This window comes from Hyla sarda, chromosome 2 (assembly GCF_029499605.1).
Source record: "Hyla sarda isolate aHylSar1 chromosome 2, aHylSar1.hap1, whole genome shotgun sequence".
NCBI classification, from domain to species: domain Eukaryota; kingdom Metazoa; phylum Chordata; class Amphibia; order Anura; family Hylidae; genus Hyla; species Hyla sarda.
In genome coordinates, this window is record NC_079190.1 from 69,909,003 (window position 1) to 69,926,772 (window position 17,770).

The 17,770-nt window shown below is 42.8% G+C and overlaps 2 protein-coding genes across 3 annotated transcripts in view; both read left to right on the top strand.

The window, feature by feature from the left end:
- Positions 1–11,756, top strand: part of LOC130357628 (serine/threonine-protein kinase Nek3-like) — a 34,108-nt gene extending 22,352 nt beyond the window's left edge. For both annotated transcript variants that reach the window (XM_056560356.1, XM_056560357.1), the window contains 4 exons: positions 2,597–2,722; positions 5,266–5,397; positions 9,270–9,399; positions 11,557–11,756. In XM_056560356.1, coding sequence (XP_056416331.1) covers positions 2,597–2,722; positions 5,266–5,397; positions 9,270–9,399; positions 11,557–11,632 — 464 coding nt within the window. In that variant the 3' untranslated portion in view covers positions 11,633–11,756. The remainder of the gene's footprint in view (positions 1–2,596; positions 2,723–5,265; positions 5,398–9,269; positions 9,400–11,556) is intronic.
- A 5,488-nt stretch (positions 11,757–17,244) lies between these two features.
- The window catches only part of LOC130358582 (serine/threonine-protein kinase Nek5-like), a 72,262-nt gene continuing 71,736 nt past the window's right edge, over positions 17,245–17,770 (top strand). The window contains exon 1 of the mRNA XM_056562022.1: positions 17,245–17,325. The gene's annotated coding sequence lies outside the window, so the exon portion shown is untranslated. The remainder of the gene's footprint in view (positions 17,326–17,770) is intronic.

The following is a 17,770-nucleotide window of genomic DNA, read 5'->3' on the forward strand; positions in this document are numbered from 1 at the left end:
GTGATGTCATCAGTGTTCCAAAAAGAAAGGAATTTCCTCTGTAGCCTTCAGCAGCTAATAAGTACTGGAAGGATTAAGATTTTTTAATAGAAGTAATTTACAAATATGTTTAACTTTCTGCCGCCAGTTGATTTAAAAGAAAAAAGGTTTTCACCAGAGTACCCCTTTAAAATCAACACTCATCCCCCCTTGACATGTTTCGCTGCAACGCAGCTTTGTCAAGAGGACAACGGGCACAGCTTGACAAAGCTGCGTTGCAGCGAAACATGTCGAGGGGGGCTGAGTGTTGATTTTAAATACAGTGCCTTCTCCATGCCGCATAGCATACTGCAGATGCACGCAGTAATCATTTAGTCAGTATTAGGCTGGGTCCACACTACGTTTTGTCCCATACGGGAGCGCATACGGCAGGGGGGAGCTAAAACCTCGCGCTCCCGTATGTGACCGTATGCGCTCCCGTATGTCATTCATTTCAATGAGCCGACCGGAGTGAAACGTTCGGTCCGGTCGGCTCATTTTTGCGCCGTATGCGCTTTTACAACCGGACCTAAAACCGTGGTTGACCACAGTTTTAGGTCCGGTTGTAAAAGCGCATACGGCGCAAAAATGAGCCGACCGGACCGAACGTTTCACTCCGGTCGGCTCATTGAAATGAATGACATACGGGAGCGCATACGGTGACATACGGGAGCGCAAGCTTTTAGCTCCCCCCTGCCGTATGCGCTCCCGTATGGGGGAAAACGTAGTGTGAACCCAGCCTTAGACAGCCAGCCTGGCATCAGCTACAGACAAAGAACACTGTATGGAGAGAAAGACACTGCAATTATAATCTGTTTGTCTTTAGTGTGAGGAATAATCAATAATAAAGTTAATTATATTTTATATATGGGAAATAAGGGTTTTTGTGGATCACTTTGGTGATCTATAGGTATGCATGTCTTTAATTCCACCGTACACATTAGTGAAAAGTTGGCTGAACCCGCCAATTTTAGCAGGACTGACCGACTGTCTAGTGTGTATGGAGGCCTCCTGACAGAGAAATGGAATGGACATGTTGGATTTCAAATGCTGGACCTTCTTGTTTTTGGGAAGATAAGATTTTGCCAGGGCTTTCGTGCAGCAGCTTAGCTCCCCTCTTTTGATTTTGAACACATGAGCACTTGGCCGAGCCAATTGGTTATTTGTATGGGCAGAACCATAGAGCTGTTGGCCGATAGCTATTGCAGGTGCATGGGCACCTTTCGACTTCTGAAGACTGTATGAATGTAGATAAAAGTAACATGTGAACTTGTAGAGGTTTTAGTAGCTGATATCTCACAATAAGTGAAGACATTTTCTTCTTATGTAGAGCTTGGACATAAACATGAGAGTCAAGCACTGGATAATGATCTTCAGTTCTTGGGATATTTACATTTTACACTATATGTAATGTCTTCTACTGTAGAAGGTATACAAGGGATTACCTTTATCTCACTACATCCTGGATAACCCCTTAGGCTAGGTTCACACATTGAAAATTCCCGTGCAGCAGAATCCCATTGCTGTCAATGGGATTCTGCTGCACAGTCCATACTACGAATTTTGCTACCAAAAGAACGATCACGGACATTCGGTCTGCGCTGGGCGCACACAGGATCTCCAGACGGAATTATTCTGCCCAGAAATTCCTTAGTGTGAACCTTGCTTTACAGATACCCCAGACATTACATACCTAATGACCAAAAGTGCACATTATTTCTTAACAAATGAAAATGCCAAAAGGCTGTCTGGAATCTTCAATTAAGAGATATTTATAAAATCCAACATGATTCATTCTCCTCATCTATCAAGAATATATGGTCAGAATGATCGTGTAAGTTACCAGTAATCCTTCATAATAATTCAGGATCAGTCTGCCTTTATACCATAAAATAAAGGTTATAATTTTATCATTTCTATTTCATATGACACTTTGCTATATACACAATATAACTGTCAATAACGTATATATGTAACCTCCATAACAATTGCTGTTACCGGAGCCACGTGTCCCCCCCCCCCCTCGCCCCGCCCACTGGCCTGCTTGCCCTGCCCCCTGGACTGCTCACAGCGACAATCTGCTGCTCCGAGCAGCCACACTGGGGCCCTGCGAGTCGCCGAGTGCACCCGGAGTAGCCACGATGCCTGTGTACACTGTGGATGCACATGTGCAGTGTACTCGTACATCGCGGCTAAATCGGGATGTCTGAGTGCACTCGGCGACTCGCAGGGCCCCAGTATGGCTGCTCGGAGCGGCAGATTGTTGCTGCAAGCAGTCCAGGGGGGCAGGGCAAACCAGGCCAGTGGGCGGGACGAGGGGGGCACGTGGCTTCGGTAACAGCAGAAGGCACAATAAGAATCGGGTCACTGGCAGACCCGCAGCGTAAAATACGCTGCGAATCCGTTACGTCTGACCCTGCCCTAAAACTGTATTATTATTGATAAGTTTTAGAATAACAAAATAATAACATCACAAGTGATAGTGAGTCAATAAGTCTATAAGACAAACAATTAGTAGAGGCTACAAGAGCAAAGAGATCACAGCAAATGGAGCTCAGACTTTCTCCTCTTTTTGTAGCCCAACATTCCAGTTCACCAGTATCGAGTAGGAGACAATGGGAGAAAAGAGCCACAGACACAGTGTTAAATGTTCTAGAAAATGCCTCCATCCTCACTTCAAGCATCCAAGCCAACAAAAGTGTAGGTGAGTGGATGAAATGTATTGATGGATACTAACTTTTATTTGTCTCAAATATAGGTCTTCAAACTGTGGACCTTCAGATGTTGACTACAACTCCCAGCATGGCTGGACAGCCAACAGCTGGGAGTTGGAGTATTGCATGTTAAATGTTTTTTATTGTTCAGAGTCTGAATGTTTATACCCTGACTGATCAGTAGAACGAGCTCTGTGTCTATGTGATGGATCATATACTGAATATTTGTATCATTTTTCAGGGATATTGTACATCTTGGATCGATTTTGGATCCCCTGGGAATTTATTCTATATTATCTTATATTTTGATTTTGTATTGATATAACAGTGCCTAATGTGTAAAGTTATATGTTACATCTTTACTGTCACTACTCCTTACGACCCGACCATATTACTGACTGCATATGACAGTGTCTGACTGACCTAACTTACTTTCTGTTTTACATGTGTTACTGTCTATTGGTATTAGATCTTGAATATTGATAGCATTACCAATTTATGTCTACTCCCTGATGAGTCCTGCACATTACAGGATGAAACGCGTTGGAGTTCTGCCATTATCTGCATTTAATTCCCTTACCCTATCCACACTATATTAGGAAGGGCCCATCGTAGGTAGTCAAGATTAGGTATTCACCTGTACCCTTTTCCCCCATTCCCCCACACTGATGGTGTTATTGCGGTTACCCTATATTTGACTTATTTTATGTTTTTGATCTATAAGTAAAAGTTATGTTTTATACATTTACCTAATTGGTGTACTTTCTTTGTGGATATATCTGTGTCTATGTGAGCAAGATGGTCCCATAGACTTACATTATGAGACAGTCATGTGACACAGAACTGGGAAAAAACGTGCTAAGCGTGCACTTCTCCTGGCTCATTTTAATAATCGGTTGTGGTCTGAACACTGAGACACTGACCTATCATAACTTTTGATTTTTCTATGACTTATTGAGAAAAATTATCATTTTTCTCAATAAGAGTTATGCCAGACCTCCACAAGAAGTAGGAGATATGATGTCATATTCTTCATGCATTCTATGTTACAAGGCAAGAATCTTAACATATTTACGATGTCTACTTAGAAAGCGTTGGATAAAATATTATTCAATAGGGCAGCTGAAAGTTAAAGGGGTATTCCAGTCAAAAACTTTTTTTTTATATATCAACTGGCTCCGGAAAGTTTAACAGATTTGTAAATTACTTCTATTAAAAAATCTTAATCCTTCCAATAGTTATTAGCTTCTGAAGTTTTCTGTCTAACTGCTCATTGATGATGTCACGTCCCGGGAGCTGTGCATGATGGGAAAATATCCCCATAGGAACTGCACAGCTCCCGGGACGTGAGTCATCAGAGAGCAGTTAGACAGAAAACAACAACTCAACTTCAGAAGCTAATAACTGTCACGATTCGGCTGGCTGGAGGTGGATCCTCTGTGCCAGAGAGGGATTGGCGTGGACCGTGTTGGTGGACCGATTCTAAGTTGCTACTGGTATTCACCAGAGCTTCTCTGACTGCTGAGATAAGCACGGTACAAGGGAGTAGACAAAAGCAAGGTCGGACGTAGCAGAAGGTCAGGGCAGGCAGCAAGGATCGTAGTCAGGGGCAACGGCAGGAGGTCTGGAACACAGGCTAGGAACACACAAGGTAACGCTTTCACTGGCACAATAGCAACAAGATCCGGCGAGGGAGTGCAGGGGAAGTGAGGTATAAGTAGGGAGTGCACAGGTGAGGATACTGATTAGGCCTGCTGCGCCAATCAGTGGCGCAGTGGCCCTTTAAATCACACAGACCCGGCGCGCGCGCGCCCTAAGGAGCGGGGCCGCGCGCGCCGGGACAACACAGACGGGGAACGGGTCAGGTACGGGAGCCGAGATGCGCATCGCTAGCGGGCGCATTCCGCATCGCGAATCGCATCCCGGCTGGGAGCAATATCGCAGTGCACCCGGTCAGCAGGTCTGACCGGGGCGCTGCGAATGAGAGAACGCTGCGAGCGCTCCGGGGAGGAGCGGGGACCAGGAGCGCTCGGCGTAACAATAACTATTGGAAGGATTAAGATTTTTTAATCGAAGTAATTTACAAATCTGTTTAACTTTCAGGAGCCAGTTGATATATATAAAAAAGTTTTGGCCTGGAATACCCCTTTAATTATAGTGTAATGTATAACTACAATGTAATACTCATACATGAGCCTGCTTACCAAAGACCGTACAAACCCTATGGGGCAGATTTTCTCCATTAGTGATAAGCATTAGATATCTTTGGACAATGTTAAGGAGGTGTTGCTTAGCGGTAAGTGGGTGTGGTTTGTGTGGGTCTCAAACACTATTGTGGTATAACAATTTGGACTACAGTAAACCAACTAATAGTTGGTCTTAACTCACACTAGACAGTCTAAAGATGCACCAGCTTTATGAAACAGCCTGATACACTGTACTAAATGTGGTGAATTTGAAGACTGTCTAGTCTAAGTTTGCATTTGTCTGTTAGGGAGATATGCACCCTCAGTGTGTCTCTTTCTGCCCACAGGAGGCCATGTTGTACAGTACAATCTGAAGAAGAGGAAGGAATGGAATAAGGAGGCATCGGAAACTGTACTTAATATCCTGAATAACCAAGATCTCTGTTCGGCATTTAAGACTTACACCATCTATAGATCAAGTAAGCATATTGGGAGTGCAAGTAGTCTCCAACAATAAATGTTTCGCTTATAAAGATTAAAAGTACACCACATGATACAAACTACTAAGCAGCACTGAATCCTTATTCCCATGACTTCTCCATTACAAGGATCTGGTGAGGGGATTAGGATTGATAACTGCTGGCAGGGATACGTTCATGTCACTTTCATTTGCCAAGACAACATGTATAGAAATCACTGCAATAGAGTGCATATTGTAAATACTGTCATACGGTGACTAAATTACAGCTCCATATGTACAGTTATCTGAAAACAATATAAAACTAAGTAATAATTCTCTAAATTAACATTAAGGTTTGTAGTGGTTGTAGTGAGAGCATCCATGGCACATAAACTCAGAAAGGGCAGGTGGGGAACCTTGTGTAACCACACAGATCAGACAACCCGACGGGTGGTCCAGAATAGAAAGGCATGTGTATTCCAAGGGAAAAGTATTGTAATGTGCAGCCATCATACAAAGCAATTTATATTCATAATTCATGAATACAGTAGAGTTGAAGCTAAGCCACTGAATAACATTATCTCTGCCTGCTTGTTTGGCAGCCTTAAAGGGGTTAGCCACCCCATCAATTGAAACATAAATGAGCTGCATCCATTCAAAAGACCTGTGGTTTTCAATCAGGGTACCTACAGCTGTTGCATTAGTTGCAGATTGATCTCTCTCCCCCCAAGCAATCCCTCCACCCATTGAAGCAGACAGGCTCCCTGTCATCAGCTGACTAGTGAGTCAGGTCTCGGCCGCATTGCAACCTGGGAAAAATCTGAGACAACAGTAATTTTGTATGCGGTTAAAAAATAAATATTGGGGTGAAAATCACATAAGAATTGTGAGAAAACCGTCAAACACAGGTACAGACACTATATTATGAACTACACTAACTTTACAGCCCCTGTAGCATCGTCAAATAAAAAAAAATTCCTGGAATACCCCTTTAACACATTTCTTTCTATATTACATTTTTGGTTTACTTCCTTGGGTTTAAAATTGTATTGCAATGTAGACGTATATCTAATGCAAGAAAATTAAATCTGAGTGTTATCAAAGATAATTTATCAGCGCATCATGCTGGAAATACCACATATACACACTTCAAATGCAAAAGAATAATTCTGGATTAAAGAGACAATAATAATAGTTATGTTACATTGGAGAAAACAGTAAGGCAGTTGTACATAGGCAAAAAACGCATGGCTTATGGTGCAGGATTTTCCCCATCGCAACTGTGTGGTTTCACCTTTAAAAAAAAAAATTTAAAAAATTAAAAGATAACCTTTTTAATGGGAGACATTATACCTGGTTGCTTTGACTATTACAATAAAATCAGTGCAAGATTTGTGACAGGACCCCATGACTTGGAATGAACCACAACGCAGCAGACAGATAAGATTTTTGCCGTTGTGCACATACCCTTATGGAATAGAATGATAGGGCATCATAAAAACCAAAATATCACTATTTTATTCCTATGAACCATATGTTGGGATAAAAAACAGGTAGGCTTGGTCCACATAACGATTTTATCGTCCGATTAACAGACAGAAAATCAGACAAAAAACGGATTCCCTGAAATCCTATACAATCGTATTATATATAATTATTATATATTATATATCATTACGGTATATATGGCATCCAATTTAAAATTGTATCCAAAAATCGTATGGTAGAAATGTTAAAGCTTTTTCATCCTATCTTTACATTCTAGCACTTTCCAGAGTATTCCGAGGCTACTGCACATGTGTAAAGAAAAAAAAATTTGGTGTGGAATAAATCTGATTCAATACGATTTACATACACCGTAATAATCTAAAAAAAAACTTACACGATTTCAATCCGATTTTGAATCTGGGCAAAAATCATGGTCAACTACGATTTTACTCCCGACATAAAATTGTTTAAAATCGGATGCAGATCAAAACTGATGCATGTGTTGAATAGGATTACTCAGTGGAAGTCAATGGATACGACTTGGCATACAGTTTTGTACAATTTGAAGGTAAAAAATTGTGAGAAAAAGTAGGATGGTAAAATCGTGATGTGAACCCACCCTTACATAGTTACATAGTTAGTATGGTCGAAAAAAGACATGTCCATCAAGTTCAACCAGGGAATTGAAGGGTAGGGGTGTGGCGCGATATTGGGGAAGGGATGGGATTTTATATTTCTTCATAAGCATTAATGTTATTTTGTTCCAGGGATGTATCTAATCCTGTTTTAAAGCTGTTCATTTTTTCTGCTGTGACCAGTTCCTGAGGTAGACCGTTCCATAAATTCACAGTCCTCACGGTAAAGAAGGCGTGTCGCCCCTTGAGACTAAACCTTTTCTTCTCCAGATGGAGGGAGTGCCCCCTCGTCCTTTGGGGGGGTTTAACCTGGAACAGTTTTTCTCCATATTTTTTGGAGAAAAACTGTTCCAGGTTAAACCCCCCCATAGGACGAGGGGGCACTCCCTCCGTCTGGAGAAGAAAAGGTTTAGTCTCAAGGGGCGACACGCCTTCTTTACCATGAGAACTGTGAACTTATGGAACTTACAATGTTTCTTAATAAAGGACAACTCCAACATTTCATCCTTACATGTTAAAAATATGATTAAAGGGGTATTGGGCCCTTGGACATCTTATCCAAAGGAAAGGGCAGGGTGCTGCTCAAGTCTCAGAAACACTGAATTTCCCAGACAGAGACGTGACGTCATGGCATGCCCCCCTCGTGACATCACGCCATGCCCCCTCCATTCATGTCTATGTAGTTCTGATTTTTTTGCAGCATTTCCTGCAGAAAACAACTGATTGTAGGGAAAAATCTTATACTCGCACCCTGCCAATGCTTCTCTGATCCCTCACCGGTCGCTCTACACCCAACCTTTGGTATATCAGATTCCTGCAGTAGAGAAATTGTCGTGGAGTGCCTGGGGGAAGGGAACGTTCATTTTATTTTCATTTTATTTTCTGGATTTTTTTCCGCTTTAGAAATTGACTTTGCTACGGTTTTACAAATCTGCTCTGTAGGTCAGTTTCTGCCTGGAAAATGATCACAATATGTGGATTTTCTGTTTAAAAATATGGACGGAAAATCCCCAGCATTAGAAAATAGTCTAAGGCCGGGTTCAATCCCGAATCATGCCTCCGAGGCTCGACTGCTGAGACATATGCCTGGATCGGCTGGGGCTTCATTCATCTCAATGACCCGTATGTGGAACTAGTGACTACATTCAGGTCATTTTCCAAGCCTATATGAATCTCGGCTTGGACTGATAAGTGCAGCTAACTTTGCTTCTCTGTCCAAGCCAGATCTGACCTGACTTGTAGTCACTAGCTGACTAAGTTCTGGTTATTAAAGTAAATGGGATATGACGGTAGCCTATTTAGAGACTTTGCCGACGACTCCATGCCTTGGAGGCACGAATCAGGATGTGAACCAGTCCTATGCCTTTAGGTTCTTTAAGCAGAGTCCACTTTTCTTATTAACCTCCCCTGTTAATAAGGCCCTGCAGAATATGTTGGTGATATACAAACAAATATAATTATTATTATCATCTAAATCATACAAGCTGCCTACATATAATATCAACAGTGATCAGTGGTTTTTCTAATAGGATTGTTAATATTATGTCTGCAAGCAGAATACACAATGTATCTTGTGTAGTAATGGATTGTATAGGGCTGTGTTTCGTGACCTGTGGCTCTCCAGCTGTTGCAAGACTACAATTCCCAGCATGCCTGGACAGCCGGTGGCTGTCCAGGCATGCTGGGAGTTGTAGTTTTGCAACAGCTGAAGAGCCACAGGATGAAGATCACAGGTATAGCTGGACTTTCTGATTTGTTTGCACAACAGAAGCCCCTGAAGAATGTCTGAAGGGTCCGCTATTTAATAACGTGCAAGCTGCAGATGCCACAGACAGCAGAGAAGAAGAAATTGACGTAGATCCTGAGAGACTGGAGCCACGATCTGACGATGAAGACACGTGAGTTGTTTATTCATAATTATTTTTCTACCACCCAGACCACCAAGTCTTAAAGTGATTGTGCACTTTTTACAAGTTTTACTTAGACTTGGCAGTCTACGATAGCGCCAGATTTTTAAATGTTTAATTAAACCTAGATAATACACGTAACTTGTCCTTAGATGGCTATGCCGCATTCACCATCAACGCTATTAAATGTGTAGTTATGCTAAACCTAGGTAGAAATATTATAGGTTTGATTAAACCCAGAAAAAAACCATAATTGAGCCTTAGCTGGCTATGCCACTTTCACCTCCAACACTTTTAAATGGGTAGGGATGTTCAGACCAGGTAGAAATGCTATATGTTCGATTAAACCCAGGAAGTTCACGTAACTTAGCCTTAGATGGCTAAATCTGGCGCATCTTACACTGTGTGCTCAGTATAGTTATGGACGTTTTTTTTTTTATTTGCTGCCTTTTTGAAAATATTAGAGCAAGTGTGGGATGTTTCTTGCGCTATTTCTTTTTTTTTGCGCTAATTATTTTTATTTTTAAAATGTTTTACACCAATTTTTTTGCACCAATTTAAAATCCAGTAAAGTTCAGCCAGGAATGTTTAGGTTGTTATATATTCTAAGGTTGCTTTGTCTTTTATGAAAATATTAAAATCAGTGTGTTGGGTTTTTTACGTCACTCTTTTGTGTGCTACCAAAAGTTTACCTTTTTTTGCCAATTGAAAATCTAAAAAAATCCATCCAGGAAAACACAAGTTATATGTAGCGGGAGATGTTATAGCATTCTTCAGAGACCAGAGGCTGTGTAACATGTGCTGTTTTATTAGCCATACTGTCACGTTATGTTTTTATTTACAATTACTGAAATTGTTATTCAAATGGCACATTTTAGTAAGATTCGCATAACAGCTGGTGTTTACAAGACACCTCTGCCAGTAGCATCCGATGAACTGCTCAGTGCAGTTTAAAGCGTACCCGTCAGATCCAACAAAAAACATTTTTTTAAATATATCACTTAGTACCTAATCCTGACCATGTACATCTAATTTTTATGTGTCTAGTACCTTTATTTATTTTTTTATTACACTTTTAATTTTGCTCACTAGTCTGAATTCCTCTCAAAGGGAGGGGGCGTGGCCTCACTGTGCAGGTCTCCGCCCCCTCCCTCACTATGCTGTATGCTCACATCTCCCCTAGCATTAGCAAAACTACAACTCCCAGCATGTCCTCACTGACAGTAGCGGGACACAAGCTGACAGTGGGAAGATTTTTCCTCCAACTCTGAGCCCTGCACTCACAGCTGTCAATCAAGGAAGTGTGTCCATGACGTAGGTGATGATGCATGGACACAGCAGGACAAGTATGTGTCCAAGCAGGCAGGGAGGGGCAGTTGTTTGACTGGCTTTTTCAGTATGAAATACTGAAAATTTTCTAATGAAAGCAATTACAAAACCTATTCGTTTTACATGCTTTACAACATATCAAAAGTTTTTGTATCTGACAGTGCCCATTTAAAGGCTGGATATACAGGAAGCCTTAAAGGGGTACTCCACTGCAAGACATCTTATCCCCTATCCAAAGGATAGGGGATAAGATGTCTCAACATCAGGGGCCCTCCGCTGGGACCCCCGTGATCTCCACGCAGTGCCCGGCGTTCTAAACATTCTAAACTGATTCTGCGGCAGTGGTCGTGACATCATACCACGCCCCCTTGTGACATCACTTCACGCCATCTCCATTCATGGAGGAACCCCCCGCAATCAGACATCTTATCCCGTATCATTTGCATAGGGGATAAGATGTCTAGCAGGGGAGTATCTAAGTGTCTAGCAATGATCTAAGTGTCCATGTTATATCGGTCATGCTTGTACTCTAATAATTTGCACCACAACAATTTACTAGTCCATAATAATATTCACTCTACCATGTGAGTTTTTTTTGCCATGGTCAATAAATGTGTTATATACAAATATACCACACTGTGCAATTGTGGTAATGAATATTATGCCACATTTCTGGTGCATTTTTGTTTGATAAATGCGGCCACATTGTGTTCTATTTCCCTATGCCGTGTTAAAGGAGATAGAAGTGTTAAGTAACGAATTAATATTAATAATATTGGAAGTAAATTGTTCTCTGCTCTTTTATTCTCCAATCTACAGGGACTTTGAGGAAGATGAGGTGGATCCTGACTGGATCTCAGAACTTCAGAAGATGACAGGTTCTCAGGATAGCTGAAGACCATGAAGGATTTGCGCTGCATATGATGGAATGAGCGTGAAGAATTGTTCCATGAACCTCACCAGACTAAGGCTGGGTTCCCATTATGTTTTCCCCCATACGGGAGCACATACGGCAGGGGAGAGCTAAAACCTCACGCTCCCGTATGCCTTTCTATGTGCTCCTGTATGTAATTAATTTCAATGAGTCGACCGCAGTGAAACGTTCGGTCTGGTCGGCTCATTTTTGCACAGTATGCACTTTTATAACCGGACCTAAAACCGTGGTTGACCACGGTTTTAGGTGCAGGGAAAAAGCGCATACGGGGCAAAAATGAGCCGACCGGACCGAACGTTTCACTGCGGTCGACTCATTGAAATTAATTACATACAGGAGCACATAGAAAGGCATACGGGAGCGTGAGGTTTTAGCTCTCCCCTGCCGTATGTGCTCCCGTATGGGGGAAAACGTAATGGGAACCCAGCCTAACTTGGATTATTTATGACAAAATTAGAAAAGTAGCACTACATTAAAATGGACCTTATTAGTTATTTTATTATTAAAATGTTTGTTGTTTTCCACATTTAGTACATCCTATTGGTCTTAATTCTGGTGCATTGTTCCCCAGGAAGAGTTCTGAATTCTTGGTTCTCAGAAATAATATATGCAACTATTTGTTTTTAAAGGGATAGGGGACAAGATGTCTAATCGTGTGGGTCCCGCCGCTGTGGACCCCCACAATTTCCAGGCCGGCAGCGGCGGCGGCCAGAACACGGAAGCTATGAGCTTCTGTGTTCGTGACATCACACCACGCCCCCTCCATTCATTTCTATGGGAGGAGGCGTGACGGCTACGTAGTAGCCGTCACACCTCCTCCCATAGAAATTAATGGAGGGGGCGTATCTGCTGTAGTCACCAGTCATCCAGCACAGAGCGTAGTTCGCTCCGTGCACGGATGAGGCTGCATTCACACCACGTTTTTGCAATACATCTCCCGTATGCGTTTTCAATTTGAAAACCATATGGAGCCATATTGAAAACCGTATGCATTGACTCTCCATTGAAAACCTTATGCCAAACTATGCATCCGGTTGTATCAGTTTTGCGTCTTGTACGGTTTTGTCCGTTTTTTTTCCCGTACCCAAAACCGTAGCCTACCACGGTTTTTGGTCCGGGTGAATAACCATATTTAAACCGTGAACGATTTTTTAACATGTGAGTTAATGGGAACAGTACAGAACCGTATGTGCGTATGGTCCCATCCAGTTTGCACCATACGGTTTTTGACTTTGAGTTTTTTTCTTGGAATTTCAATCAAACAAGTGAAACTTTATTCATAATGGAGTGAAAAGTTAAAAACATATATGGTTTTTTCTTAAAAAACTGATGCAACCGGACGTCATTTTTCAAACCGTATACGTTTTTTAACCGTACATTGGTTAAAATTTGTACACACGTTTTGATACAGTTTAGTTCGGTTTTGAGGAATCCGTTTTTCATCAAAACCTGATACGGGAACTGTATTGCAAAAATGTGGTGTGAATGCAGCCTGACCATGGCGCTGCGCTGGAGATCCCTAAGATAGGGGATAAGATGTTTTTCGTCGGAGTACCCCTTTATCAACCCAAATCCTGCAAAGTATTGGGGCTAATCCCCTCAGACACCAGCCATTTAACCTCTTGATTATTGTGATTAAAGGCAGGGTCACACGGAGCGTATTTCATGCTGCAGATGCGCCAACGGCAGTCACAAGAGCGAGCTCCCTGCGGCGTAGAGGCGCATTTCCTGCTGTAGACACAATGCCTGCGTGTAGCAGATGCGCAGTGGGAAATCCCCGATACGAGCGGACACACATAGCTACCCATCTGCAGCAGGGAGCTTGCCCTTGTGACTGCCTTAGGCGCATCTGCAGCATGAAATATGCTCCGTGTGACCCTACCCTCATAGATAACGAAATTCCAAAAGATTTAGGGGGCTTTTACCATGGAAGTCTGGTGTTGTGATTACTGGAGTTCTCATTACTGGAGTTCTCCCAGTACATATAGTGAAAAATGATAAAAGAGGGGGCAAATGTGTGTGGTTGCATGGTGGTTAATTCGAAAGACACAGAAATGCTTTACTTTGATGAGGCACTTCAAGCTTGGTGGTTACAGGAAACATATTTACAAGTTCACGGTGCCAACTCACTCAGAGGAAAATACATTAAAGGGGTTATCCAGGAAAAAACTTTTTTTTTTATATCAACCGGCTCCAGAAAGTTAAACAGATTTGTAAATTACTTCTATTAAAAAATCTTAATCCTTTCAGTACTTATGAGCTTCTGAAGTTAAGGTTGTTCTTTTCTGTATAAGTCCTCTCTGATGACACCTGTCTCGGGAACCGCCCAGTTTAGAAGCAAATCCCTATAGCAAACCTCTTCTAAACTGGGTGTTTCCCGAGACACGTGTCATCAGAGAGCCAGAAAAGAACAACCTTAACTTCAGAAGCTCATAAGTACTGAAAGGATTAAGATTTTTTAATAGAAGTCATTTACAAATCTGTTTAACTTTCTGGAGCCAGTTGATATATAAAAAAAAGTTTTTTCCTGGATAACCCCTTTAATATTAGTTGTGAATATGACGATGGCAGCTTGTGGTATTGAGTGGCAAAGTCTCTACACTTGGTCTCTGTCCCTTGATTCAAGGGTACTCAGTCTCTACTTTGACCCTTGAACCAGGGGTTCAATGTCTCAGTCTTAACACTTGGCCCCAACACCAAAGGCACACAGCGTTGGGCAAATTGGTTCTTATCTGCCGACACAGTCCATGTTTCTGTATACTATATGGTGTTTAGAGTGCGGTCTGGAGGCGTCACCAAAATGCAGCTTCGTCTGTGTAGACGAAAATCCTCACACAGGCCCTGTATAAAATGGTGAAAACATGACCCCTGTATCAGAAAGGTTGAGAACTGTTCATTATACAGACATTAAGCTTTATTTACATAGTGGGAAACCCCATTCGGAGGAGACACAACGCTCCTCTATAATAATAATAATATAACCATTATTGGGAAGAATAATACTTCCTGGGTGTAGCCCCTTATGTTGGTTATGAGGCTGACGTTATTATGTCTGGACTTGTTTGGCATCTGTTGTGTTTAGACTGAAAGTAGAACAAGAACACTGAACATTCACAAGGAGAAACAGGTAAGTAAGGATCACTTGTTTCCACTACCCGGTATAACCCAGTGTCTTCAAACTGTGGCCCTCCAGATGTTTCAAAACTACAACTCCCAGCATGCCCGGACAGCCAAAGGCTGTCCGGGCCTGCTGGGAGTTGTAGTTTTGCAGCATCTGGAGGCCAACACTTTGCAGACCACTGTTCCTATATTTGAATCCTATATTTGTTTTTTTTCCCTATACATAGTAATCTTTGTCAGGTTGTGACTTTTTCCTTATATTTAGGGTTCTCTTGCTTCATTGTATTCTTGTTTAGTGTCAAACAAGCCTATAATGGTCTCTAGCACCTAATATAACTAATGCCTTATCTGCAGAGATTCTGTGACTACATTTATCACAGGCCAGGCAAACATGGGCCCCAATCCCACCCTTTCCATATTTTTCCCTGCTGGGTCATTAAAGGGGTTGTCCACGGCATGAAGTGGTGGTCGACATGCCTCCTCCATGCATCTCTATGGGAGAGACGGAGATACATGTTCTGGAAATCTCTCCGTGTGGTGGTCGACACGGCTCCGTGCATGGAGCGATGGCTGCTTCATGTATGGGGAAAGCAGATGCTGGGCAGGAGATTGGGGGGGGCGGGGGATGGAATCTCGCGATCAGACACTCATGAATTTATAAGTTGTTAAGTACTGGAGTTCCCCTTCTCTCTTTCTGGGGAGATCTCTGGCTTGGCATACATTCCCAGTCAGTTTCCAAGACTCCTAATTACAGTGAAACACTGACTTGAAGGGGAAAGCCTCCTGAAAAGGTGGTGGGAAAACGACTTTGCATGTCCTTTCTTCCCAGAATATATTACAGTGATGACAACATGTGCTAAAGTTATCATCTGCCCATATGTCATGTTAGGTAATGCCTAGTAGATTATAGAATAACATCTCATTTCCTGGATATAGCACTGGATTAGGGGAGCCTGGGAGTTACAGTAAGTGACCAGTGTTGGTACATTTCACATAATATCTTAACAATTCTATACTCTTCTAGGGAGAGCTATAATGAGGCACTCCACTTGAATCACACAGGGTTAACAGCCCTAAAACACACCTGTATGACTGCAGGGTAGGGGTTTATGTATTGACATATGTAAGTCTGTAGGGATGTGATTCATACATAGGGATCAATACATGAAGACCACATCTCAGTATAGATTGTTTAAGTACGTTGTTACGTTATGCGCTCCGGCCGCACACGCTGGCCGTGAGTGCATGGTCTCGTTACCGGCGGGGCTGGGACTCTCATTGCGGGATGCACCCGCATGAGAGCACGAGTCCGTCACTCACCTGGTGCTTCTCCTGCCCCAGAATCTGCCTCACTGCTCTGGCGCGCGTGTCCCTGTCCCCTAGGGCACGCGTGCGCCGGAGCTTTAAGATTTAAAGGGCCAGTGCGCTCATTAGTGTGATTCACCTGTGGCTCATTTATATATTCCTCCACCCTTCTAACTCCCCTGCCGGATATTTGTTGCCTTGAGCCTGAGAGAAAGCATTCCTGTTCCTGCCTTGCCGTGTATCTGATCCTTCGCTTCGTGACCTGACCTTGCTTCTCTGCCCCCTGCCTATTGGCCTCCTGCTACGTCCTGACTAGGCAACCGTGCCGCCTGCCCTGACCTTCTGCTATCCAGATTACAAGCTGCCTTATCCCTCCTGTGCCTCGCATCTCCTCAGCCGCATGTGTGGTCGAGCCGTGCCAGGGGTAGCGACCTGGGTGCCGCCTGCCGCAGCAAGTCCATCCCGCTTTGCGGCAGGCTCTGGTGCAAACCAGCGGCACCTTAGACTCTGCTCCCTGGTACGGTCCGAGTCATCTGCCACACAGGTCCAGCGGATCCACATCCACCGGGGTTCCTGTATTCTGAAACGAGAGTGTTACAAAATGTATTTTTTTTATTTTTTTTGCTCAAAGTGGAATCAACAATTAGAGCAGTTTTTCTTCAGTATATGTTTATAACTAGGCAGCCTGGGCATGCGGATAGTTGTAGTTTTGCAATAGATGGAGCCACCCTCCTTATTGGTTGGGGGTGTGAGTGTAATGTTCAGACTCTGACCCATGATGCGAACAAGCAGTGAAAAAAAGCAGGCAGCCGCTGCAATTTTGGAAAATATGTTGCCACCGAGCTTAAAAATGCCACAAAAGAGTGAACCCCCCCCCCCCAAAAAAAAAAGCGCCATGTGCCTATGGTGTTTTGTTTTTAAGTATTCACTCCCAGATAACATCTGGCCGCAGCATTTGTGGCCCATAAAAACACCATACAGCAAGTATGCTGAGTGTAATCGCAGCCTGGAGGAGTTATCTGAGATTAGAAAAAAACATGGCTGTTTTATCCAGAAACATGGCTACTCTTGTCCTGAGTTTGCTTGTGATATTGCAGCTCAGTTTCATAGAAGGGAGTGAAGCTGAGTTGTAAAACCACAGACAACCTGAGGACAGGTGTGACATTGTTTTTAGAAGAAAGAAACTACATTTCACTTTTTTATCTTGAAGAACCCCTTTAAGAATACAGGTAAATCCTGTAACTCGCTGTGCAAACAGTGGTGCAAATTTTTTGACTGCTGACGAGGAGTCAGAGGAAAAGTTGCTGAGTTGCCCATCGCAACCAATCAGATCGCTTCTTTCATTTTTCACAGGCCTTTTCAAAAATGAAAGAAACAATCTGATTGGTTGCTATGGGCAACGCAGCAACTTGTCATCTGGACAGGTTTTGATGAATCTCCCCCTTCGAGGCACAATAAATTCATGGTTACAGATCGCTTAGTGGGTGCAAACTCCCAAGAAGGCTAAATAAAGCAGATCCCGCACCATATGCAGCGGATGTTGGCTGTGCATGAACGGATCAGAGATGACTCCTATCCCAGCCAGTCAATAGTGACTCCCACTTCATGATGCCATTTTGGGGTGCCATCTACTGCTAGTCATGCTGCAACCAACATTTTTTTTTACTTTTGCCA